General features: G+C 41.7%; 1 protein-coding gene across 10 annotated transcripts in view; it reads left to right on the forward strand.

Moving 5' to 3' along the window:
• The window catches only part of TMEM131L (transmembrane 131 like), an 83,520-nt gene that overhangs the window by 4,774 nt on the left and 51,729 nt on the right, over window positions 1-27,017 (forward strand). For all 10 annotated transcript variants that reach the window (XR_004496892.1, XR_004496890.1, XR_004496891.1 and 7 more), the window contains exon 2: window positions 6,853-6,896. Coding sequence is in view for 7 of the 10 variants with exons in the window: in XM_033513510.1 (XP_033369401.1) it covers window positions 6,853-6,896 (44 nt within the window). In the remaining 3 variants the exon portion in view is untranslated. The remainder of the gene's footprint in view (window positions 1-6,852; window positions 6,897-27,017) is intronic.

Genomic DNA, 27,017 nt, shown 5'->3' on the forward strand with positions numbered 1-27,017 from the left:
GTCGGAACGCATTAGACGTGCCTGTCGTGAATATGCATATATTTATATCTAAGGCCTACTCAGGTGAAGCCATTTTCCACCCCCCCCTCAAATGATACATTATTTATTGTGCCGATCATCTTGTTCTATCGCTTTTTTTTTTTTTTTTTTTTTCTTGTTTAGCAGCTTTTAATAGGCAGTAACAAGGTTTGATAAATTCTGTGTTGGTGAGTGAAACCAATATGGTCCACTGCCCGGCGGGGCTGGTGAGTGAGGAGGGGCGCTGGAAGCAGGGTCTGGAGTTTATGGCATTTGAGGCAATCATTTAACTCGCACTGACGGACTCTGCCATATGTTGAGCTCGGCCTTCTAGACTTCAAGGCACCAGGCTCATAAACGGGAAGAAGCAGTCCTTAGGGAGATCATCTTATACGAGGGGCAAAAGCAGGTAATTTATTTGTCTTAAGTCCATATATCATTCTCTGTTTAGTGCTCGGCCATTGACACCCATTAATGTAAGGAAAACCAGCAGAAGTATTGTTTCTTAGCTAGCTAACAATTGATGCTGCTTACCAGGACCCAGCATTTTGTACTGTGGTGTAATGAAAGTATTATCTATTGTATGTCCAGATAATTTTGTAAGATACATTTGTTGTATTGTACATTGAGATTTTGCCTGTTGCAGATGTGGTAGTAGCTAAGGAAAGGTGTACGGTCACTGTGCAGAGATGCTTGAGGAGATCAGCCTTTCGCGTCTGCATTCTTTACATTGAAGATATTAAGATGCATTAGATGTAGAACTGTGTAATGTAGTTGTTTATAGTTGCTTCTCATAGCGAAGCTGCAATTGAGTGATGATGACGTGATGTTTACTTCCTGAGGAGATTAGATCCTCTTGGAAAACACTTTGTTCTTGAGCATCCTCATAAAAATAAGCTTTAGCTTGGCTAAAGAAAAACCAGGCATGAATGACCCATGAATTTGGCATAGTTGAGCACATGTTCTTGCAGCAGTGAAGATGAAGCTGAGCCTGCTGTTCCTCCATCAATTCCTTAGAGGCTATGTTAGGTATGCAGGAAAGAAAGAAGTCTTCTGGCTTCAGCTGTGACAGAGTGAGAAGTAAATCGCAATAGGCTTGCTGATTTTGGAGGTTAAAAGTCAGGTGAGCTGGTCTCTTGGGTACTAGTGGTTCATTGATTGGTTTGCATGGTTTTCCCTTCTGAGCTTGAGGACTGCAGCAGTATCTGATGCATCAGTGACTACTCAAGCTGAACAAAAGGACCTGGGTTCCTCAAATGGGTTTTTAGACCAAAAGTTAGTTACAGGCCCGACCCTTGCTCTTTTGTTTCCCTGTAAACTTGGGCTTTACCCAGCTCCTGTTGGGCTTGGCCCTGTGGCCACATTTGAAACCACCTTTTCCATTTGTTGTGGTGAGGAGGAAAAGCAGCTTCCCTAAATCCCTGCGGATATGGTGAGGGACCCTTTCAAACCTCTTTTATGGAGTGGTGACACTGGTCTCTGGTGGCTGGTCATGGCTCTTTCCTGGATGCCTAAAGAGTTGAGGGTTGCCCATCCAGCCGCGATCTTCTGCTGTGTTTGTGAGGTCCTGAAGGCATGTCAGCATGTTGCACTCTTGGGTGACTGCTGGGTTGGTGAGGGGCACCAGTGGAGACACCAGCATCAGTTCCTGAGATCTAGAAAGTTGCTACATGTGTTAATTTCTGACTGCCCTTTGTTAGAGAGATGCTTAAACTTGAAAGAGATTTATTGCTTGTTGATCACTTTTCACTTAAAAAAAATGGTCTGACCTACTGCTGCTACAAGGATGTTTTCCATGCTCTTGTTCTTGCAAGAATAGACTTTCTTGGTTAAACCCTTGATGAGGGTTGTTGCCCAGTGTTCATGTATCCCAGCAGTGTGATGTGATGGTGAGGGTGTAACAGGAAGAACTTCCTTGCTTTTGAGTGGATAATAAATGTTGTTTGGTAGGGAATATCCAAGAGTTGCTTCATTCCAGTGTTTGGAGATGGGTCTTGATGAAGACTTTGGGAATAGGATTGTTCTGGCCCCTTGATTTTGTTTTTCCTGCTTCTTTTTGGAGGGAGTGTGGCACCAGTGAGGATTTCACCTGCAGAAGTGAAAAATCCAGGGAAGGAATTGTGCACAGTCCTCTGCCAAAGCACCTCCCTCCCACTGCTCTCAGCAGGAAAATGGATTAGGTTGCCCTGTCTGCCAGCCCTTTAGCCTGTTTCTGGCGGGTTACCAATGCTGTCTGATGGATGTTTTTCTCTTTCTGTCATGGCTTTACACTATTATCTTATTTTTCATGCATCATCAACTGCCTGCCTGTGACAGAGCAGTTTTGAGCATTCCTTGCTGCCTGCAGAATTTGAGGATGAAAGTTGGGTGGATTGGTAACCCATTCAGCCATCCGGCTGCCTGCACATGCTTTTGTTCCAGGAGCATGTAGCGAATAAAGACATCGCGTTAAGGGGCGAGGGAGGGGAAACAAAGCGTTTTAATATTTGTAGTTGCTTTCTGGGCCTTTCACAGCATCGCTTTGTCTACGTGAACTGCATGAATTTGCATGCTGGAGCGCAGCCGCCCAGGGCCCCCGCGCCTCCACCCCGCTTGGTTGTTCTACCTTCTGTTTCCTCTTGCTTCCCTTTCATTGTTTGTGCTTCTCGTGTGCCCCCTCCCAGCTTCCCTCTTACACATATTTGTGCTTTTCCTTTTTTCCCCTCCCCTATAGCACTTGTGGGCTTTGGATTCTGGCTTCCTCTGAAGCTGCAGAGCTGTTTGGGGATGGCTCACCTACTGCTCTCGCTCCGCAGCCGATCCCGAGGGGTGCCCGGAGCGCTGCAGTTGGTGAGGGTGTGCGTGGGCTCCTGCACCGGGGATGAGGGGGAGCTGGCTGTATCTCGCCAGCTGACTGGCTTCCACTGGTCTGCTGCTTCCTCCAGCATTTCAGTGTTTCTTCCTGGATTCCCTTTTTAGCTCTGAGACCAGCTGGTCTTCCCAGTCGGATGTGGTGGCTGTATTCCCTTGTGGCCATTTCTTCTTTCCTGGTGAAGGTGGTGTGAAGTGTGGGGTAACCACGGAGCACCCACTGACCTTGCTCACCTTGCCCTTAACCTCCCTTTCATACCAAATGTCCCTGGCATTTGGGCAGCTGGATTTTTCTTTGAAAACCAGTGGGATTTTGACGTGGAAAATCTTGAATGTGAGAGATTGATTTGAGCAGTTGTGGTTTTTAGAGACCCCTTATAATTTTGTGGTTTTGTGTGTTTGTTTGCAACTTGTTAATACTTACTTAAATAAAATGCTTGGGAGAAAAGCTCCTTTATGTAAGACTTGACACCCAAGCCATTCACCACTGAAGGCTGAAAAAGCTCCAGATATTGACAGCCAGGTTGTAGCACTTCAGTGTAAATCTGAAAGGCAGTTAGTTATGTTTTATTTTTGCTGCAAAGGAAAGAGTACAAGGAAAAGCACAGTAAGGGTATCAGGCCAGCTGTTCGCACAAGTGTATGAAAGAAACACAAATGACAATTGTTGTTCATGGCCTACACCGCTTAGAAGAGGTGTCAGAGGGTCATAGTTGCCTGTTTCTGTCAGTCAAAAACCTTGTAGGTGGTTACTGGGAGCATCTGAAGGCACAGGCAGGTGGGTTGGGTACCTGCAGAGCACTTTCCCTTCTGCCCCTTCAGTTTGGAGGGAGAACTACCTTGAAATGACATAATGAAGGTTAACTTGTAGTTCTTGTTATCACAACTGAAAATGACAGTAAGTCATCAAAATCAGCATAAACCAAACTTTATTTTGATGTCAGTGCAGTGTATGACTGATGTGATGGGTTTTCTGCTGTTCCTGTGTCTCACATGTAGGAGATGAGCCAGATGTTTCCTTAGAGGAGCAGCTAGTGAATGTTTCAATTTGCATGCAGATGCTAAGGAGATTACAGTAACTTGTTTCACTACACTGTGACAGTGTTTCAGGTGCTTGAGTTTTACAGAAAGATACCACAGTGTTTACTGTATCATGGTTATTATAGGCACTGGACAAATACAGAGCTCCTGCCTTAGTTTTCACTTACAAGGGTCTGCTCGGGTCTGAAATATTTTATTTTTTTTTCCTTCTCCCAAGTAGTAGCAGCTTGTCTTCAGTTTCTGTTCTTCAGTGCAGCTCAGGGGCTAATAAGGTTAATTGTTCTACTGGTTTCGAAAGCCGATGAAGACCTTGATCTTACATATATTCATCAGAGATACGCGGCACTGCAGTGTGTCATTAACGATCCCATCAGCTGTGCCCAAATTAAATGTACAGAGTCACCTACTTCAAAGCAGGGTTTGTCTGAAGACACACAGTTTGAGACAGACTTGGGCTGGGAATTGTGTTCCTCTTTGGGCTGTTAAAAGGCTTCTCCAGACTCCCAGCTGAGCTTCTGGATGGTGCTGATAGGACTTGGGGCTGTTGGCCATGCAGATTATGCAGTAGCTGTCAGCTCAGGCTCTTGAGACTTGTGTGACACAAGAGGGGCGCTTTCAAGGGCTTTCCAACACAAGATAAGCACCTGCCCCATTTTCAGGATAATGTTTGGAGGAAGGGGATTTTTTTTCTTTTCATAGGTAGACTGCTGGGAACTGCATTTTAACTTTCAGGAGGTGTTCCTTCCCACTGTAGTCCTGTAGTTTGAGAATGCTAGTTCTTTCTTTCTTTCTTTTTCCTTTCTTTCTTTTTTTTTTTTTTTTTTTTTTTTTGGTAAATCCTCAGTGTAAATCTGCATGCACATGTAGCCTGAAGCACACAGAGTGAAGATAGGAGAAAGCTGGACAGGGAGGTCTGTGTGTGAGAGTGATTTTTAAATTTTTGTTTTTCCTTGCACAATTGAGATGTGCCATGGCTGCACTGTAGATTGGGAAGTTTGCTTCATTGCTGCTTGGTGAAAAGTGAAGAGGAGAAATGGTAAGGTGGCTAGTGTTAAGGGTGAGCACAGTGTAAAGACACAGACCCAGGGTTCTGATGCCTGGCAGATGCTAAGCCATTTAAAGGAGGAACTAAGCCATTTAAAATGAGGATAGCATGCTGTCTGGCTGTGGCAGAGGAGCCGTTTCTGGAGAAGATGCATAAAGAGTCCTCTGGTTCTGCTTGGTATCATACTGAGGTCCTAGAAGTACAAAAACAGCTTGGAGAAGCTGGAAAACATGATGGATTTGTATCATGCCATCCTGTTGGGGTCTAACAGCAAGACTTAGCAAGGTCTCTAGAGGACATGACTGGGTCTTCATGGAGGCTGGGTGCTGGGAGCTCTAGGTAGATCTGTGCTGAAGAGCTTTGTAGTGTACTGCAGATCCTGGACAATTACATGGTGTATCCAACCTCTGGGCAGGCATACAGAAAGATTGTCAAGTCCTCAAATTAACTTGTACTTCCCTGTCAGTCTTGTTCCAGATTTGGTTATGTTATGTTGGAGGCTGTGCTGCTTCCCTTGTAGGAGCTGCTTGCGACAAAAGACGGAAGTTCAGATGCATCTGGTAGCTTTTGGCAAGCTCTGTATTAATATTAGCCATAAGGTCATTAGACATGATAATGTTAATTATTAGTATTAATGTTAACTTTAATCATATTTGCTGCCATAGTGGTTGCCATTTTTCCTAACATTGTGAAGCTCAGGTCTTCAGAAATCCTGCTGCCTGTCCCATTCACTAGGCAGGTAGGGCTGCCTGATCTGTGTAAGCATCTGAAGCCACTAGAAAAATGTTTAGTGTTTACAGGTGGTTTCTTTTTCCAGTAGGTAAGTCAAAGCTGGTGGCTTGGGGCCTGTTCTTTGGTATGCTTACGTGGGAAACATGTAGGAGGGGTGGTGGAAAGTAGTCTTGTAATTTAAAAAGATTTTTTCCCCCCTTACCTTTTCATTGCTAAGGTCTGTAGTTCGTGTCTTGTAGAACCATCACCTGCAGAAGGAGAAGCTGGGAAAACTCACCAGCTGTTCCTGGCAGGATGACTGTGACCTCCTCCTGAAAAATGTTAATCTCCCTAAAGTTGTCCCTGGTTTCATCAGCAGGGGTTGAGTGGCTGTAACACACTTCATTTTTAGTTATACCTAAAGCTTTCCTGGAGATCTGGGCCAGTTCAGAGTCGGTACCTCCTTGTTTTAAATGGATTTCCTGCAGGGAGCTCATTGAACCAACACTTGAGTTCATTTCTGTAGACAGCTCAAAGTGGTTTGTGGTGAACTGCAAGCTGACACAGTGCAGCTGCGTGTCTTGAAAATTACCTGAGTGCAGCAACTGAGCTAAGATGATGTGTTCAGAGCTTCTCTCTGCTTTCTGTGTGTGCTGCTCATCAATGGTAGGATCTGGGTTTGGGACCTCACCGTGCCAATTGGAACGTGATACTTTGCCTTTGCTTTTGGGATTGACAGGTGATCTGCATTTCAAGGCATTCTGCATCCTATTTCTTCAGATACTAGCTACTGAAATTTACTGGTGGGGCAGAAAATTTGAAAGTGGAGGAAAATAGTCTTCCTCTAGTTGGAGGGCAATTGATTGCTTTGGGTAGAAATTCTGTTTGTGAGTGGATTTTGTATAGATGCATTTGCATAAATGGAAAATGAGTCTGTTCAGTCAGCATTTGGGAAGAAGCAGCAGAGTAGCCAAGTTAAGTCACCATTTATCTTTTGCCAGATGAGCCGAAACCTCAAATGGGATATCCATCAACCACCTTACCTGACTCATAAAGCAGTTGTAGGAATTTTAGATTTCTGAATTTGTTTTGCAAACAAGTCACCTGATAATCCATCTGTGATTGACTTAAAAGTGGAACGTATGTCCAGTCCTGAGATTCTTACTTGGTATTTTCTCTGTTTGTCAGGCTGATTCGGAGGAGGATGTGGAAGAGCATCCGCAAGAGCAAAGGTAAGCTAACCTCAAATGGAAGCAAGAGGTCCTTCAAATGAACTCAAGTTCATTTTGGTTTTTGCTTTAGGAAACACCAAAGCGTAATTGGGCAAACTGCTAAAAAATTTCTGTTTTCTCCTGCATGTTAAATTGTTTTGTCTTACTCGTGGCTTACAATTTTCTCAACTTAATGTTCATATTGATTTATTAGCAAAATCAAAAAATGTGTGCTCAGTGTATGCAAGCACAAAATACCTTCTTGCATCTCTCTTAATCCTGTCTCTTAAGATGAATTTGCTTCTCATTGCTTTCACACACACACACAAAAAAGTTTTGTTGTATATTTTGTAATTGTAGCCACAACTCCGCTGTTTCTGTTAATATCAGACCTTCTGTATTTTGAAGAGTTGGGTAAATAGCATTACAGATTATTTTTTAAATACACATTTTGTTTCCTCTGAGCGTCCAGGTTAAAATGCTTGGACATCTACCAGGGAAACACTTCCTTCCTTTGGTATGTGTTAACGTGGTCACGGCTTTCAGTGCCATGCCAGCCAGAAAGATCACAAGACTTAAAATAAACATGTGTAACAGCACCGTTTTCTGATGGCTGCAGTTAGCCACAAATGCTTTTCTCATCTATCTCCAGTCTTTGCCTTTAGCTAAGGTTTGAGAGCAAATAGATCTGATAAAACACAAACCTTGCTGGGAGCTGGCAGAAGGAGTAAGCCTGGGGGGTGGGAACGGGATGGTTATGATGGGTCAGTCCTGCGCTGCAAGGCTTCTTCACATGGCTTTTCCCCTTCTGTCCCATTGGGAGCCTTCTCATCTGAACCCAGCATCACATTGAGGCTCCTGTGCCTCATCTCTGTGGGAATTACAAAGATGGTTTGGAAACAGGATGTGAGAATTACTGCGGCTGCTGACAGCTGGTGCTGATTACTTGTGCTTGCCTAAGTGCCCCAATTCCTACCTGCAGAGGGGATTTTTTTTTCTGCCTCCTCTTGTGAAAAGAAGTGTAAACTACTGAAAGCTGCATTTCCCTGCACAAAAAAAACAAAACAAAAAAAACCCAAAAAAAAACCCAAAAAAAAACCCCCAAAAAAAAGTTTTTTCATCTGGGAGCTATTATGTTTTGGATGCAGAATCTTTACTGTGTAACTTTATTGCCTGCATGCTTTCTTTATTGAGAGGTAGTCAGAAGGAAGTAGTCTCTTATGCTGTTCTTTAAGATTGTTTCTGATTGTTTCCTTAGTAGGCAGAGAGATATAATTTAGGTGAAAAAAAAAATCTCTACTTGCCTATTTTTCTCTGGAGGTGGCTACTATGGCAATATTAAAAATATTATTGAAAATAATTAGTTCTTGAGACTCAGAGAGGAAAAAGTGATTTGACTGGAGTTTTTTTTAGGTCATTGAGGTGCTTAAATTTTTTTCTAGTAATTATTCATTTTCAGAAATGAACTTGCTTTTTGGGAGTAAAGTTTGTAGAGGTTTCACATGCATGGTGGAAACATCCTTCTATTGTTATACTGAAATGCTTCAGGAAACTTGCCTAAACCAATTCTGGCTTGTGTGCATCTTCTAAACTGTTTTGGTTTGCTGCTGTACGTAAACACATACATAGACCTGTGTGTGCTCTATATATTGAAGGAATGTTATGGTGTAGATTTCATGAGGAAGAGCCAGCAAAGGTACATTGGAAACACTTGAATTTATTAGTTTATTTCCAGATTAATTTTCATTCCCTTGGCTTACATTACTATATGGTGAAATCATGGGGATTTCCTTTTCCTGTAGCAGCAAAACCTGAAGCTTGCAGCACCTTCATCTCATTATCTGACTGCATGCCCTGGGGAAATCAGCTGAAGCTACTGTAATTGGATGTGAAGCCCCTAGAAGCAAAGCACCTTAATGTAGGGGTATTAGCAGAAGTTAAAGGAATAGAGAAATCAGAAATTTCCCCAGAGATGAGGGAAGTAGAGAGGGTTCATCATCTTGGGGCATAATGGAGAAAGTCTCTTTCCAAAACATTGTTTTATTCAGTTTTTAATTCTAGGTTAGTGGGTTCCCTGGGAGCTTGCTTAACCTACTTTGAAAAAACCAAACACAACAAAAGCAGTAAAGTATTAACAGCTTTCTAACAGACTTCCTGTGCATGTGCATCATAAGATCTTTCTTTTGGGGTGGTCTTCTTGGTTTGCTGTTCTTGTGGCAAGTGCACAAGGGAGATGGATGTATTCTTACAGTTTCTGCCTTAGGGTTAGCTTTAACAAATAGAGAAATTTGCATGGAGGTAAAAGACAAAATTGTCAAAACAGCAATTTTTGCGAAGAGCTGTTTCAGAGGTGAATGAGAAATGGTTGATTTGTAGGTCCATGGTTTTGCAGCTGCCCCGAGTGAGGAGATCATTATCATCTCCTTGATTTCCACCCTATGATTCCTGCTATTCTGATTGCTTGGATGCTTCCACAGGTTGCTTTGTGCTGTTTTGTGTCTCTCTGGCTCAGATTCTGAAATAAGAAATACAGCACAGTAGACACTCGAATACGGCTTCAGGCCGCAGACTTTGAGAGAATTAAAGTCATGTGTATTTGGACTAGCCTATTAAAAAGCTTCCAGTTTCCTTAAAAAACTTTTCCTTCCATTTGAAAGTCAGGAGTGAAAAGACGCCTTTCATTACAGTCAATGACAGGTGTTAACAATAAAAGGTTTTGTTGTTGTGTTTGGAGGGTGTTTTGTTTTTTGGGGTTTGGGTTTTTGTTTTTTTTTTGTACTTTTGCCCCTTCATCCTGGTGAATCCTTTGGTTGCCACAACTGGCAGTAGTAAATTTTGAAAGTTTAGGTGTTTGCTGAAGCAGCAAAATGAGTCAGCAACCAGGGGAATGGCCTGTAGTTGTGCTGGGAGGTTTAGGTTGGGTATTAGAAAAACTGTTTTTCACCTTTTCTTGTTGGGCACTGGAACAGACTTCCCAGGGAAGTGGTCACAGCTTCAAGCCTGCCAGAGCTCAAGAAGCATTTGGACAATGCTGTCAGGCACATGGTGTGACTCTTGGGGATGGTTCTGTGCAGGGGCAGGAGTTGGACTTGATGATCCTTGTGGGTTCCTTCCAACTCAGCATCTTCTGTGGTTCTGTGAAATGCAGAAGTCTGGCACAAATAGAGACAGTACTGTCAGGTGATGTGCTCAAATCGTGCTATCAAAATTTTTAGCTTTCTACTTCAAGGAAGTAGTCATTGGGCTACAAAAGAAAAAAAAAAGTAATTTCACTTGTATGACAGTAATAGTACTGAGGTTTTGAGGGCTTCTGCAGAGAGGCCTTTGAGGACGCAGTTTTGCAGCTGGCATTTTAAGGAACATTTGTACCAGAATAAACTGCTGTACTCAAGATGTGAAACATATATTCTTAATATGAGATACACAGTGATTGCCTATGAGAAAGGAAATACATAAAATACTAGAAGGATGGAATGAAATTCACCAGGAATTTTCCAGCCTTTTCCTATGGTAGGGCATATTTTGCTTTGAGTAGACAGGTATCAACGGCTAGGAAAATTCTGAGTGCGATGCAGTTGGCTCAGTCAGGCATTTCTGCTGAACCTTTGATCGCTGGAGAGCGTTTGAGCCTGTGGACTGGAGCTCTTGGAGCAGTAGATGGTATCGTCTCCTTGTGGGCTCCTGCTAGGGTGTCAGTGCAGCCTGGGAGTGACAGCTGATGCCCAGCACTTTGACCTCTCCTGATTGCTTGGTGGAATTACTCCTAATCCTGTTGTTTTTGCTGTGTCTGTGAAATATTGCTCCAGATGTGGAGGAGGAATTGAAGGTAGAGGCAGCAAGGGAGTAGCTTACTAGCTGCCTGAGAAGAGAGCAAAGCAGCTGAGGCGCACAGACTGCAGAATTGCTGGAGGGTTTAGGGAATACTTAAGAGCTGTAGTTACAACATTGGCTTCAGGAAGAATCCAGAGTGGCAGTGGGAGAATGAAGAATGAGCCTGCTCCTCATTGTGAGGCTGTACATTGCAATTTCTCCCTGGCCATGACTTTGTCTCCAGTCAAGAGGCACAAATGAGGGCTGGCGCTGTAGATGGAGTATTAAGACACTTCAGAGTTGATTCATCCTTCCAAAAAGCCTTCGGTCTTAGTGCCATAATTCTTGACAGTCCAATTGGAAAGAAGTGGCATGGGACTAGTGGTGTGCCTGTGCACCAGATAGCTTGCTTGGGTGGTAGCTAAGGCAGGAAAAGAAAGATTGAAAAATAGGTTAGGATCAACCAGATTTTCTTTTTCCTTCTGCTTTTTTTTTTTACTGAAATGAATAAAAACTGATTTTGTGCCAGCAGAAATGTCTGAATATTAAAAAAAAAAAGAAGTTTGTTGCATTCATTTTTAAAATGTCTTCTATTAAAATCAAAGTGAGTATCCATTGAGAAAACGTTTCAAAATGAAAAGCTGAAAAGTAGTTCTGAGAGTGTCAGTGAGTGTTTAAACTATCTGAAAGGAGCTATCTTAATATTTTCAACCTAAGCTTGTATAGAGTACCACTGATCATTTAGATTGTTACTAAACTTACTCCAAAAGTAAGTCTAACTACATGAAAACTCCTCCTAGAATATATGCTTGGTCTTGTAATAGTGAAAGCTACTTTTATTAAGTTCTAGTGTTTTTTAAAAATTTTTGTTTTACAAAAGAATCAAAAATCCATGTACATGATAGAAAAGAAAAAGCTGACTTTCTTCAGAAAAAACATTTTAGTCCCTTACTGTAAGGACTTTTAGTCCCTTCAGTCCATTACTATACTTGTATAAGATAGCAATTTTTGCAATATGCCCATGTTTTTAGTGGTTAGCACTGAAACCTTCTTCAATATTGGCTAACTTGTTTTTAGTTGATAAGTCATGGCTGTTGTGCCCCACTTCCACTGTGTCTAGATCACCAAGGGACTACTAATTTTAAATTTTACTGGATGCCTAAAGAAATTAAATTTACTTTACATAATCCTTAGAAGTAAAGGAGGAGAATTGAGATGTACACACACCCACCTGTAACACATGGGTGAAAATCCCTAAGGAAACACTGTAGGGAACACAGGATATTGTGAAACTGGACTAAAAGCAGTTTACTGAAAAGAATTGCAAGAGGTCAGTAAAATTGGAAGTTCTCTTGTAGATGAAGAAACAGATAGTTCCTTCCAAAATAATCAGTTTTACTCTTCCTCTCCTTCCTTATCCTTTTGCCAGGCACAACTAGGGTGGCAGGCTGAACTCCTGCTGCTTTAATTGTTTATCTCTGTTTTATGTGGCAGTTTATTCACTGATGAACTTTGCCTTGCTGAACTTTGTATTAGATGCTGTTAGGGACAGCTCTTCCTCTGTGTGCATTGCTTCTTCCAAAATACTGGTCCTTTTACAAAATTACATTGCTTGCCTGATGGTAGAGGGAGTAAAAATGTTTTGTTTTTTTCCCCTGGGACATTGTATGGCAGTGCTGTGTGCTAACAAATGTTTCAGCTGTTATTTGTTTATTTCTAAATTGTTTTTAGACATTTCATAAATGAGAGAAGTTGCCCAGGCCTGTGTACAGCAAACTGAGGAGGTGACCCTGTGATCATGACATAATGGCAAATGACAGTCTTGCACTTGTTTGCAAAGAGCTGTCAAACTTCTGTCCTCAGTGTAGGTCCTACTTGACCATGATGGAAATACTTCAAAGGTGATGTGTGGCCGTATTTAATTACTCTTAGACTTGCTGTTGCAGTCCCACTCATCATGAAATTCTTGTCTTTTTGCACTGAACGAGCTCTGCTGGAATGTGTATATTTTTCTCACTTATGTGCACCCTCTTGGGCTGGAGGACGTTCATGGTTGAACCAGAGACTCTTTGAACTGTGTCAGCTCCTATGCTGCCTAAAATGCACTTTCTCATCTGTGGCTGACAACTCAACTTTGAGAAATGAAGGCAATCTTGGTATGGTAGTTGCAAATTGGCACTTCTGCATTCATATGGCTCACGGTGCCTTGAAAAGCCACACAGGCTTCTATGGAAACAGCAGTTTCTGTACTGGTAAGAATAGCAGGCTGGGGCTGTGAGGTCATTGTTTGCACAGGGATTAGTGTATATGGAGAAATTGTGTTTGTGGATATGTGCTACTGGAGGAAACTTTCTCACATGTAATGACCTGTTTTAAAAGGACAAGTAAACTATGCTTTACATTTTGGTGCCCTATGTAGTTCTTTCTTTGTCTTCCTCTGTTAATTTCTTCTCTTTCTGTTCTCGGTATCTTCTGCAGATATCTTGCTTACTGTCTTATGGCATCTCTACTATTTTTTTTTAAGCTTCTGTCTGTGCCATGCCTGAAATGATTGTAGTTTCTCTACTGCCAGAGGAAGAGGATGTCTTTCACTCTGTTGCCTGGTGTTGTCCCCTGCCTTGTGCAGCCCTACAAATTCTCTGGATTAGAAGAACTTGTTTTATTGCCAGGATAACATTTACTTGTGGTCATTGTTGGTTTGGTTTCCCTGTTGCTCTCTGGCAGCATCAGTTGAAAATGTGCACAGAAGTTCTCCCTCAATGTCTACAGCCTGTTGTGTGGGATGGGTGCCCTGTATCACCTGCAGGATGGGGTTTTGTGTGTTAGGAGTAACGCCTTTGGGGCCGTGGCTGTGGGGTGGGAGTGGGGTAAAGCATTTGCAGTGTGATGATAGCTAGCCTGGGGGACAGCTCGTGGGTTTTGGGTGGATGGCATGGATGGAATCACACAGTGGCAGCACTGTGTGGACAGTTGCAAGCTGGTGCACACACGTGTGCGTTATTTGTTGTGCAGGATTTTTTCTTTGGCACTTGGTAAACTCCTCATAGGCTGTGCTTTGGGACGGAGCCCACCCGGAAGGCATGGCCTTTCGAGTCAGGACAAGCCTGGTCTGAGCAGGTGGGACAAGGACATATGGTGTCTTATTTCCCATTGTGTTTGGTTCAGTGCTGGCTGTGGAGGCAGATCTTGTGGCACAGCCTGTTGGTGTTTGCATTCAGCAAACACACAGGGAAGGTCAGCTTTTAATGCCGGGCCAGTCGCATGCTGCGAGGGCTGAGCAAGCCTGCTTGGGAACAGGGCATTTTTCTTGTTAAACTTAACCTGACTTGTTTTGAAAAGGGGATGTTGGGACACATTTTGTGTGTTTAGAGAAGAGGGGGGTAAAAAAAAACCAAAAGCAAAAGTAAACATCTGCTATGGCATGTTTGTGCATGTTCATTTGTAAACTTTGTGTCCCCCTAGCCTGCACCTGCTGCTTCTGTAATATAAGTAGTTCAGAATAGGAACTTTCTTCTTATGCTTTTACATTTTAATGCACTAGTAATGGATTTCAGATGTCTGTTAATCTCAGGCTAATCTCTGATTTGTGGGCAGTGGGACACAAAGCATTTAGCCTTTGGTCTGTGCATTTATTATTAATAAATTATTTTCACCTCCATAATAGCTGTTTCTTAGTTGCCCATAAAAGGACTGAATTTGCAACTAAAAGGACTCAATTTGCAGTAGTGTTACCATTTTACAGTTAAACAACAGACATCTGAAACTGTAGACGAGTGTCAGCAGTCTGAAAAATTGACATCCCGTAAGAATTTAGCTTCACAGTTTTTCTACTGTTGCAGATTGGCAATTTGTGAACAAAATAGAAGAAAGCTTAAACAACAGTTTGCTCACTTGTAGGAATTTGTGTAGAGTCTGCTTCTGAATGATCAACCCCACTACTCTGGTTTGATTATTATAAGCAGAGCATAAAGTATCCTGAAATCTATCTAATGCAGTGTAATAAAGAGCTATAGGTGCAGCTATTACCTGGCTCACATCTTCATAGATACTCAAAGGTGACATAAACCTAACTTTTAATGACTCACATATTTTTATTTGATGAGGAAACATGCTCTAGGAAAGCTCTGCTCATGCCCTGGCAGTGGCTCTGACTGCATGACTTGTGGGCAAGTAGGTGAAGGAGCCTTTTCAGTAGTTTTGGTGTTTGTCATAATAACGTAAGTGAAAAGATGAACAGGAAAACAACATCAACACTGCTTGTAGTTTAGTACTGGTTATAAATAATAAATTTTAAAAAACATCTTAGATTGTGTTAGACATCATTCTTTATCTGCTTTCTTCAGTATCTGCTTTGGGAAGATATTTTTTCTTTTTGGTGGTTATTGCAAAATGACCAACTCCCTTCTTCATCAGGACAGAAGGGCCCTGTCCACTTCAGGGAGGGGAGCAGTATATATAAAATATTATTCTTGCATGTGGCAACAGTGTGTATTAACTCTTTTGCAGAGTTCTGAGTACTCACCGCAAATATTTGCTTTGTATTTGTAGAAGGGTTTGCTTTTATCAAACAAGCTAATCACCTGGGAGAAACATGTGATCAGTATGAATAATTCAGGTGTCTGCTTGTTGTCTCAGAGGTCCACGGTTCTATGTTATGTCCAGGCTGCCAGCTGAGATAAGGAAGATAGAGAGCAAAGCTGGTGCTGTTGTCATCTTATCTTCTTCTCCACCTCCTGGCCTCAAAGTGGTGTACAAATGAAGCTGAGGGGTTTTTTTGGGGGTTTTTGTGCGTGTGTGTGTGTGTGTTTGTTTGTCTTAGTAACTTTTATAAATAGTAATGGAAATATAATTAGACAAGGATAACTCGGGATATTTTGTGTGTGTGTACAAAACAGACCTTACTTTCTGTAGAACAACTGGACTTTATACAAACATGGGAATTTCTCACAGACAGTGAAGAAGCTTTTTTTGCTCAGAATTATGAGAAAAAGAAGAAAGAAAAAAAAATAGTTTCTGAGAGGAAGGTGAGAACTAGCTCTCTGTTCTTACTTTGACTTATCATCTTCCCATGTGTGCTTCAAGATGCTGTTGCAGAGCTCTAGCTGGTTGTTTATCATCTGACCCACCTGCATACCAGAACTCTGCAGATGGCAAAATCAAGAAATTTGGAGTGCAAAATAATGCTTTTAGTTACTGCCTGGTAAAAGCCAACTTCAGCTTTAAAACTTTGTGAAGACACATGAACAAGCTGTAAAGACTTGGAAATAAAAAAGGGAAAGTTAAGATGTTGTATCCTGTTCAGTGCTATTGAAAGCATGAGCTGTGTTGACTGGTTCATGGTTTTGTTGTGTTTCAGAGTTGTATTTTATGAGAAAGAAAAAGTTCTGTTTAAAATATTTGTTTGCAACAGCATGTTCTGTAAGGAAATATGCAGAAAAAACCTCAATATTTATTAAGCCTAAAACTGCTTTTTTTGCCAATGTGATGGTAACAGAAAAGCAGTAACATAGCTGCACTTGCATTATGAAAGAACTTGCTTCCTTTGCAGTACTAAAATTTGAAACTGATCTGGCTTTTGGAGACACTTGTATATCAATAGCATGATAATTTGACACATATCAAAATGCTTGGGAAGACTTCCAAAAGGCTGGATTTTAAATGTATCTATATCTATGTACATAAGTGTGTGTGTATGAAAAAACAGTGACCTTAAGCCCAAACTGTTCTGGCATAGATTTTTGCTAACTCTTTTGCATATAAAAGTCATTATATATTGCTTTCCAGGTTTTTTTTTTTTCTAATTGCTATTCATTATTTTAATGTTTCTCTCTGGATCCTGTTTATTTTCTTTGAAGCATAATTCTCTTGTTACATACATATGCACCTCTCAAAACAAAAAGCTAACTTTGAATTAAATAGGCAGTCTCAGCTTTACAAAGTAGATAGAGATTAATGATGACTATCTGCCTTGTTGGTAGCACATTTACATTTATCTCCTGAGGAGAATTTCCCAGCTATTTTTAATCATGTGAATGCTTATATCTGATCTAATAGAAAGTTATTAATCTCTCTTTTTTTCCTGTTCTTTGTTGTACTCTGGGACCCCTGAATTCTGCCATGTTCTTACAGCCTGTTTCCCCTCCTGAATTAATGGAGGGCTTGACTGAAAAGCTTTTGCGGGTCCCAGAAGGGAATTGTGATAAGAGACTCAGATTTCTAGGAGCTCTAGGGACTGGTGTTGAGTCGCTTCAAATGCTGCTGTTGACTCCTGCACACTTCTTTCATAACTGATAGTGGCTGTCAAGCAGTGAATCCAAATGTTAATACTTAACACTTTTTAAAGCTTGTTGGTGCACTGAGGTCTGGCCTTTCTTGTGAAGCTGCTTCAATTATTTCTGTGATTTCTGGTTATTATCAAAATTAAAAAGAAAAGATCATCTGGTATCCTGCTTCCTGCTGGTATTCTTTTTCTGGTGAACATTTTCAGAGTTCCTCTGTGGGCAGCATGTGGGGTTGGTGACGAGGCAGCTCCTTGCAGTCCTTCAGCTGCAGGTACTTGTTTCTTATCAGTGAGGACAGAAACAGGTTCAGCAGCCACGTGTAAGACCAAAATTGTGCTCATAAATGTGTATGCACTTTAATGGCATCTCTTGGCATTTGTTGGAGCAGTGTGTTGGGAATACACTTGGAACAAAGTGGGACTTTGGAGCCTTCTTTGACTCTGAGCCAGCAGTCTCAGTATGATGTGTTTAGCACCAGAGAGAGAAAAAACAGATGCATGCTTGTTTTTTTTTATTATTTGTGAGGAGGATCCTTTGAATGGCTTCCAAGGTCTTGAGGTTCCTGCATGTTGTGCTGCCTTTTAACTCCATGGCTGTAGCGCACTTGGACGAGAGGTGCAGTTTACACAAGCAATTGAAATCGCACGTGCACCGGATTTTTTAGGCTCTCGGACTTCCTCACTGCCTGTGTCAGCGCGCCAAAGTGCACCGTGTTCTCAGGGCTTTTCTGGGTGGGAATATATAAGAGCTGTCAGTTACTCCTCTGTTCCAGGCTGCCTGTTTTATAAACAGGTGTGGTCCATGGGGACATTTCCCTCGTTTAAAACCCATCATCTTCATTTACGCTTTAATGTTAGCTGCTGTCATTGCACAACACAGCTAAATCCTGAGAGAGTTGTATGATAAAAAGCTAAACTAGGTGAATTCTACTGAATTATCTGACAATACGGTTGCTTAACTTTCTTGGAGGATATATCACAGTGATTCATTAATAAAACGGTTGCATTTGGTAGAAAATAAAAACTGTAATTTTAAAGTTTAAAGTAAGGACTTGACTACTGCTTAGAGTATGAAGAGGTACGTTGCATGAAATGTCATAGTTGTAGGTACTAGGTGTCCTGAAAGATTTGGTTGCCTTTGCAGTAGATAATGCAGAAATTACTGTGTAAAGTTGTTTGCTCTCTACTTGAAACGTAGGGACAGTCTAGCAAGGATTATAAGAAGGATTCAAAATTAAAATATAAAAGGTTTGTCTTTTTACCTTGGAACTCTACCAAAGTTACTGACAAGTGGCTGTCATCATGCACAGAGTTGGACACTCATGGTTTTGGCGTAGTCTGGGCATCGAGCACCAGATCCTGGCTGATATAATGCCATAGTAGGCTAGCTCCTGCACTATGCAGTAGCCACAAATACTGAGCATTTTGGAGTAGTGATGCTGTCACTGTACATGAGGGCTGCCCAGTGTGACGATCACACCGGTGTCTTGATATTAAATCTCTGTGTGGAGGGAGCAGTGGGGTTTTGCGGTGGGATGTGGCAGGAGGAGAGGGGTGGTTTAGTTTCCCCTCATTGAGTTCCCACTGTCTGGCTAGGTGCCTGTCAGCGTTTGTCTCACAGCAAACTGCACTGTGAGGTTGCACTGAGTGTAGTTTGTTCCCCTTTTCATCCCCTCTGGGCTCATCAGTTTGTGTTCTTTGGGGGCAGAGGCTGTGGCTGCACTTTGGGTCCCACTGGACTTTGTGCTGTAGGAACAAAAGGCACTCTGCAACACCAGGCCTTTCTCTGGGAGTGCTGCTTACAGATCACATCTTTAGTGCACAGGGCTCTCCTCTTTAGACTGATGCCTCTTACAAAGCTCAGAGCAGTGTGTTGGGTAGGGCAAAACTCAGCTGAAACAGCATGCCACCATCCATGCACGGTTGTCTGGCTGTGGGGAGAGGGGCTGGGCAGCCAGCAAGGTGCACATGGCTCTGGGAACTGCTTGGATGTGATGCTGAACATGTCTGGGCTAGAATTTGGCAGCAGGGGAAGGACAGGGTGTAATTGCCGGAAAGGCAAAGGCAGGGGCAAAGTATGGTAACAAGCGAAAAAACACTAAAGATTGTGAACAGAACAAAGAAAGGCAAAAAGCCGTGCCCTGATAAAAACATGAAGTGAACAAAGTTACTGGTAGGTAGGGAACAAATGAGACCTTGCTCATTTCAAGTGATTGGCAGAACTGATAAGGGACAACAGCAGATTTCCATCTTAACCATGAAGGGAAAGATACACAATAACAAAAGGGAAGTGCAGTGAGAGTAAGGAGGGAGTAAGTGATTCATAACTGCTTGCACCTCGGGTAACCACCACCTCCGTTCATGTCAAATGATTTTAAAGGTCCGTACAAAACAGAATCAAGTCTCTTGACTGTGGCTGGCAGATGTGTGCAGCAGTCCTGCTGCACACTCATTTGGTGTCAGCTATTACGCAGTCAGCAAGTCAGACCTCACTAGTGACATTGTAGGTCACCTCTTAGATTTAGCCTACATAAAATATTTTGCCTATATTTTGTGCTGAATTACATTGTCCTATCGATTGCAGTTGTGGGTTAGCATTTTAAAGTTAAGGTGTCTGCACGTCAGTAAATGTACAGCAGTAAAGACCTGAACACAGCGCAGGTAAATGCAGTCACCATATATAAGCAGAAATAGTGTAATTCCTGTTTTTTTGTTGGTTTTTGTTTTTTAATGAAACTGGAAGAACAAGAAGCACTTTGCTGCCCTCAGCAAGTGCGCAGCCCTGTAACACTGTGGAATGGATTTTGCAGTTCCTTGCTGCATGGTGGATTTAACATGCCTGCTCAGTTTCTGTGCCTGCCTGCTGGTGCTGTGGGCCATGTACATCTCTGGTTTGTGTCTAAATCTTGATTCCTGGCAACTGAAGAAGGGTAGAGAGCTGAAGGGCCTGTACTTGACCGACTCCTTGACCCGTGCTTTACGTGCTTTGTTGCTATTAACTGCCTTTCTTCAATAGCTATTGTCTGATTTCTGTCTTGGTGTGTTCTGTCTTTTATTCGAGGCCTTTGCTGCAAGCCTGCTGCCTGCAGCTCACGAGGTGCCTGCTGCCTGCTTAGGTATTTCTGTGGCCTGTCGCTGACCCAGTTTCTGCAGTGTTTAAACTGCCCTTTTGAAAAGGGGACATTTCTGGCCTTTGTGAGCATTCTCAGTGTTGCTGGGATAATGTGGCTGATCCTGCAGATGCGGGTAGTGGCTTTAAAACAAACACACACCCCTGCCCTGGTCCCCATGCTTTTCAGTCTTGCTTGGGTTTTTTTTTCTCGCCTTGTAAATAAAAACAATTATTCATGCTTTCTGGTCGTTGAAGCGATGGGCTGTGTTTTGTTGTTCCTGAAACAATTACTGAAACGTTTGCTGTGCAGGGAGGGCAGGGCAGTGCCCAGCTGTATAGAGTGTATGCTTCCAAATTTTAAGATGAGAACCTTTGCCTTTGTTCCCAAGCTGAGGAAGCTTGTTTGGGACTTGGAAAACTACAGGTTGTCCCATGTCATCTGTGACTTTCCCATGCTGCCTGACTTGGAGGTTAAGTTGTTCTGGGTGCGTGTTCTGGACTGGGGACAATGGCACTAGTTTTGAACACGCAGATCATCTTTGTTTTCCCTTTATCCACTGACAGCTTTCAAGTTGTGGAAGGGTAAGATCAGGTGCTGAAATGTGACTTTGTGGTAATTGCAAATCCATGTTACCTACTTCTGGCCGTCATTTGGGCAGCACCTTGAGTTTCTTTATTTCCTCTGTGTTTTTGCCATATTCCTGCCAAAAGCCACATCTTCCATTTTGTCGTGATTGAAGATCTCCCTTACAAAGCCACGTTGCTCCTTTTCTGGTGTAAATTATTGCCATGGAGTGACAGAAGGAGCCTCTTCAGAGGCTGGATGCACTTTGCCAAGCTTTGTCTTGCTCTTGGTTCAAATGCAAATCCATCCACGTATCCAAATGCTCCCATTAAGAAGGGGCAAAGTGTTGTGTGTCAGTCCTGCTCCTTATTCCACCTCAGCTGCCCCTCTGCCTATGAGAGGCCCCTCTGGCTTCAGTGGGACCTTTCTGTGGGTTCCCATGTGGGACCATGACATTTATTTGTTTATCTTGAAGAGCGAGAAGTATCCAGAGATGTATGGCCAAGGCCGGTTAAATACACCTTTGGGCTGCAGAGGGATCTTGACCATTTCTGGAGGAGCTTTTCTTCTCATGGGCAGCTTGAGAAACCCTCTGTGGGGCATGCATAAGCAAAGTGCATCCTTCATTGCAGTGGAAGCAGATGTCTGGTTAGAGGCTTGTCAAGAAACTAAAAATAGCATTAGTGATGCTTTGCCTTTGGTTTTCACAGGTGAACATTTCCAGTTGGTGAACTCTGATTAGCTTCCTAGCTTTGAAATAAAGGAGGAAATGCAAGAGTCTAGGGGAGGTGGAGTTTTGACATTGTATTTGATTGCAAATAGTTTTTTTAGCGGATATAAAATAATCAAAAGCTGACTTCCTGCTGTTTTTTTCGACTAATTTTCCTCCTTTTCCTTTCCTCACAGCTATCCTGTTGAAGGAAGCAAATGTTAACTTGTGGACTTTAGGTGCCTCTTGCTGGAATTCAGAGCCATAACATACCTGAGGTTTCTTTGGTGGTAGACATTTTGTTAATAAACCTGTGAAACAGGGTGTGTTTCATATGGTTCTGTTTCGTATAGTAGCAGGACGCTGCAGCATTTTGTACATCAGAAGAAATTGGCTGAGAGCATATGCTGTGCATTGGCTTCAACAGATCCCAGATGTTTTGTAAGGACCTGGTGGTTTCTGTGATAAGTGTTGCAACTACTAATCCTGGTAATGCCAATTTTTTTTTTCCGTCGTTTTTTTTTTTGCCAGTTTGAATTTTCTGGTATAAATTTTTCCATATCTGTGTGTTTTCTCTAACAATGTAATCAAGTGAACTATAAATACACAGTGGTACTCAGGAGTAGGTCACAAACACACTGTGAGCATGCTTGTTTTTATTAATAGTCACTAAGTCATGGAGCTGCCTTTCCATTTTGCACACCCCAGCCCAGAGTGATGAGTGACACAAGACAGGAGAGCTCAGCAAGCTGAACTTTTCAAAAGGGGCCGGCAGGGAAATTTTGCAGGCTGTCTGCAGTGGTGTCACCATGGGGGTTCACTGGCTTTAGGTGAAAAAGTGGAAATGATATGACTGATTTGGCTGTGGAGGATTCCCCTTTCTTTTTCTGACTGCAGGAGGGGATGTACTTTGAAGTATAACCAGTTTTGTATGGGAAGCTAGGAGAGAAGAGCTCTTCATTTGAGAGTAGGTTTATATGACTGTGCTATTGAAGAGCAGAGATGATGATGAAAATGCACAGTGCTGTCAGGTAATAAAATGCCAGTGAACATTAAAAATAGTCTGCATTTTTTTTTATTGCTATTTTTAAGAGGTTCTTCATAAGGTTCTATATTTTGTGTCCTGTCTAAAGAAAAAAACACACATCACATATGCCATAGATTCAATGAATCAGTGCACCAGAACAGAAAGCTTTGTCAAATGATGCTGAAACATTTGGAGGGGGCCTAAAGAGGTTGTAATACCTCCCAGCTGGGAGAGATGGAAAACAAGAACAAGAGAGTGATGCCCCTGTGAGATAGTGGTGGTGGTTTGGGGTTGAAGGTACCTTTTCAGTGTTGGTATTTGGGCTAGTGACTTTAACATTTCCTCCTGAAGGTTGGTAGTGGCCCCTGGGGCGTGGGGGAGCAGCTCAGTTTCCCTGCTGTGCGTAGGATGACTGTGTGACCACAGCTTCCCCCTGCAGCACCACGCTTACTGTACCTTTAAAAAAATTGTAGCCTTGCTTCTTCTCCTTGTATTTTTATTTGCATCATATTTTCACATTCTTGTAGTACAGCTTGTGAAAATGCTTTTCAATTACATGAAAAACTTGGTATCCTTTTAGAAAACTTGCGTAGTTTAAGTTTGTGGTAACAAATTTGAAGCATTGAAGACTTCAGAAAGTCTTGTATGAAGTTTCATCTGCTAGAGGAAATAATTAAATTCTTAATAAATTTGACAAAAAATCAATAGTGGCAATAACTTTTGTCCTTGTGAAACTGAAACATAGCCCTCAGAAGGTTGGTCTTGGTCTATTACTCAAGCAAATGCTTGGTAAAAAGATTTTGCAAGTGGTGCATAGTTTCAAGTTTTTGAGGGACTTCCCCAGCATCTTATCAGTTTGTAAAATAAATTACTGCCAATGCAGTGAAACTGTATATCAGAATGTTTTGCTTTTTTTTTTGTATTGTAGCATTTGAGGCTACCTCTTAAAGTACTGTGGAGGTAACTTGTACAGTTTTCCACACTGAGCTAATTTTGGTTATCTGTCTTGACACTGGCTTGAACAAGGCATGGTGTTGAATGCTCATGGGTGAGTGAATACTGTTCTTAAAGGTTGACAATCAAAGATTATACTTTGCTTTTAAAAATTTGGCCTGAAATTCACAAAAGAGGAAAAAATGCAAAGTCCAGATTGATGTTTTTTTGCTATTGGGTATTTTTTGTAGGTTTAAGAGGTGATCTTAGTGACTTTTCCATAACTTCTTTTCAGGGAAACATGACCCAGATCAAGGGGAATAAATTAAAAGCAGAAGTTACTACTTTTAAAATCCTAGGTCTGACTTTTCTTGTATTTGCTTGGTTTCCTTTTTAGTTAGCGTGTTGCATTTTTTTTGTTTTTGTTTGTTTGTTTGTTTTTCCCAGGGAGGGGCAAGGCACGGGGAAGGATACTGGGATTTTTGGCACTTAATGGGTTCAGTGTAAAGGTTTCCTATGGGCAGCTGAGCTCCAGCAGGCAAATACATGCTGTCCTACAGGCCTGTACTCTTCCATTATAAAAAGAAACTAAAAGGCTTGGATTAATGTAGAAACAGCAAAAGGCAGCTCCCATAGGAAGATTATCACTCTTAATTACTGTAGGAAGATTATCACTCTTAATAATTAAGCAGGTCAAGCTTATCAGTGACCACAGAGCTCTTTCATGCACTTTGCTGAACTCCTGTTACTTAAAATGGTTTCTGTCAAGATAGAAATTTTTGGCTGTGCCTGATGTAGAAAAAGGAAATGGTTGGGTGCAATGAAATTTGACAAGAATGTAACTTCCTATTGCTGTGAGCTTTGCAGTCCCACAGTGCTTCCTGTCAATGTGTCCTGCTTTTCTCAAGGCAGAAGCCAGATTCTCAGAGCTGGAGGAAGACTGGTTTCCCTGGCATGTGAAAGTGAAACACTTGAGGAGGGAAGGGTTGCTACTTACTTGACAGAAGTTGGCCCTTTGCTCTTCAGCTTGGGGAGAGTTTTTGAGTAAACCTGGGTATGCTTGATGAAATGAATTTTTATTTTTACTGTGAAAACCAGAATTGCAGTTGGTGTGTGTAAAATGGTGAGGTCTTGGTGAGGTCATTTGGATCTCTTCTTTCTTTACTGCTAATTGTTCTGTAGACAGGCTGCAGGAAAAGCAGACAACATTCATTGTTACTTTTGTGGGAATTAATTTGGTTGAGGCAGGTGTGATAGAATTGTTTCTTCTGAAATACCCTCCTCTTGTTTTGTTCGGTTTGTGATTACATTAGTACAGGAATGTGCTTAAAAACTGCCCTTCCCACCAAAATTTTCTGCTGTCATTTTGCTATTGCAAGGACAGCAATGAAGGTTTCGCTACCTAGTAAGTAAAAATAACTGTGCTCTTCTTAGGTAAAAGGCAGGTGGATTTGTGACCCATCTTCTGACTTTTTAAAGGTTCTTTTATCCACTCTCTTTCATGGGGCTGTGCTGTGAATTTTGACTGCTTTTAATAAAAGGCTTTGAAAACTGTGGGTAGGGAACAGTCATTTAAATTTCATGGTATTTCAGCTCAAGGCTTGCATTAGTGCTTTGCTTTTAGCCAGAGAAGGTGACACCGTGGAAGCCTTTTCTCTAGGTACTTCTCTGTGTACCCTTTCTTTAGGGTTTGTGTTTTCAAAGTTTCTGAAAAGGCTGTGAACAGCACATCTCACTTGAAAATATTTTATTTTCAGTTCAGAGATGGTGGGCAGGAGTGTGGCTGGAGGACCCAGTCTTTCAGAGGTGTGGAGACTCATAGCTTCTCTTGTAGGGGTTTTGAGTTGTGAGAGTTGAGCAGCGTTCTTCTTCTGAAAGCAGCCATTTCTGTACATGTATTAAATAGGCCAGGGTGCTTCAGGTTTGACTGCCTTTTTTCATTCTGGTTAATCATGTGAGATAGGAAAAAATTAATATCTCAGCAATTATTTGTGATCTTAATGGCAGTTTGTTAAGAACAAACCTGCGTTATGTAGGCAGTTTAAATGTTCTTCAGGGGTTTTTTGAGGGTTCGGAAACTTGAGGGTAAGCAAATTAAGCAAAAAAAGTGAATTTGGCTAAAAAGTTTTGAGGTTTAAAAAGGAAAAAAATAGCATGAGCTGCCTTTGTGATTTTTTTGTTTTATTTTGGAAACTCCTGGGCTAGAAGCAGTCTTCAAAGAGACATGAAATGCAGCATTTTCTTAAAACCCCACAAGTCCAGGACCTGCTAAAGACAAAACTTAAAGAATACCAAGGTGTCTGATGACGCCAAAATTGCGTGTCTGTATCAAGAAAGTGGCTCTTTTAAATTTGTCTTGGTAAGAACTTAAGAGCAAATTATATTGTTTCTGCATTTGTAGTTTTAATGGAAGATTGCTGACTTTTTCTAAAAAGATAAATTGTAAGGAAGCTTAAAAAAGAGAAAGGCAAGCTAAAGGTTTTATTTGAGAGGAGTTATCAGAGTTTACCTTATGAAGTATTGCAGAATGTAAAGGCAGTTGTTGAATTACATGAAGCCAAAAGTAAAATGAAGGTACATGTTCTGCCTGGCAGGATATTTGGGATTTGCTGGCAGCAGCAGAGGTACTTCAGAGGAAAATGTGTTTGATGTGCATTTTGGACTAGTGGGCCCTGTACAGTCATCCAAAACAAGTAACTTAGTTACTTAGTCTGTCCAAGATGCATACAATATACCTGGCACCCACGCCTGGAACATCTCTAGAGAGTGCTGTTGTTGCTTGAAATTCGGGTGAGTAAAGGATTTCAAAGAAGAGATTTCAGAAAATAATTTCAATTTAATTCAAGTCATTGTGGATTAATGTCTTAATTTACTACAGATTTCAGTTATTTCAGAAGTTGGGGACTGATTTATGTGAGGGAGTAATTCCACTTTGCTCTCAAACACGCTTTATTGTGCTGTTCCTGCTACTAAAATGCAAACCACAGCTGCAGCTGGGGAAGAAAGCCTTTTCTTTTTGCCAAGATGTTGAGTATAGCACTTCGTCTCCTCACTGATCATCACTCCCCTAGATTTCTTTACGAGTCTTGATCTCATTTTTATTGTGGTGTGCATTTAACTTCTTTGGATTTGGTTGTGAGGGTAGAGAGAAAAGCCAGTTTTTAAAATTTGTGTCCTTCCATTTAAGCCCCATTGAGAAAAGTGGCTTTAAGGCCCATAGGGTAAGATACTCTTAAGTTTGATCATTGCAATTTTGTTGTTTTTTTGTAATGAACAAAACCGAAGTGCTGCTGGCTTAGGTAAATGCTATGCAAATGGTGTTTGTAAATGCTATTGCAGAACTGGGTAGGGAAGGGCACGACCACGGGCAGTGAGAGGAGAGAAGGTTGCCCAGGAAGGCCACCTGTGCCTGTGGAAATGCCAGGGCTAGAGTATGGAGCACAGGAGGTTGCTGGAGGGGAGCAATGCGTGAGGGACCAAGTGAAAGTGTCAGAATAGTTTGTGTTTTACATAGGCTAGGCTTACCTACCACTTTATTTCATTGCCTTTGTAAATAAGTTATCAGCACATCGAGACTTTTGTGTGTAGGTCTTAGCTATGTAATCCTTTTCCAGCCTCAGTAGTTTAAGAAATAAAAAAGAAAGAAAAGGTTGGTAGACCTGCTTTCCTCTTACATGCCATAAATTATGGGGCTTGTTTTTAGAGA

This window comes from Parus major, chromosome 4 (genome assembly GCF_001522545.3).
Source record: "Parus major isolate Abel chromosome 4, Parus_major1.1, whole genome shotgun sequence".
NCBI lineage: Eukaryota > Metazoa > Chordata > Aves > Passeriformes > Paridae > Parus > Parus major.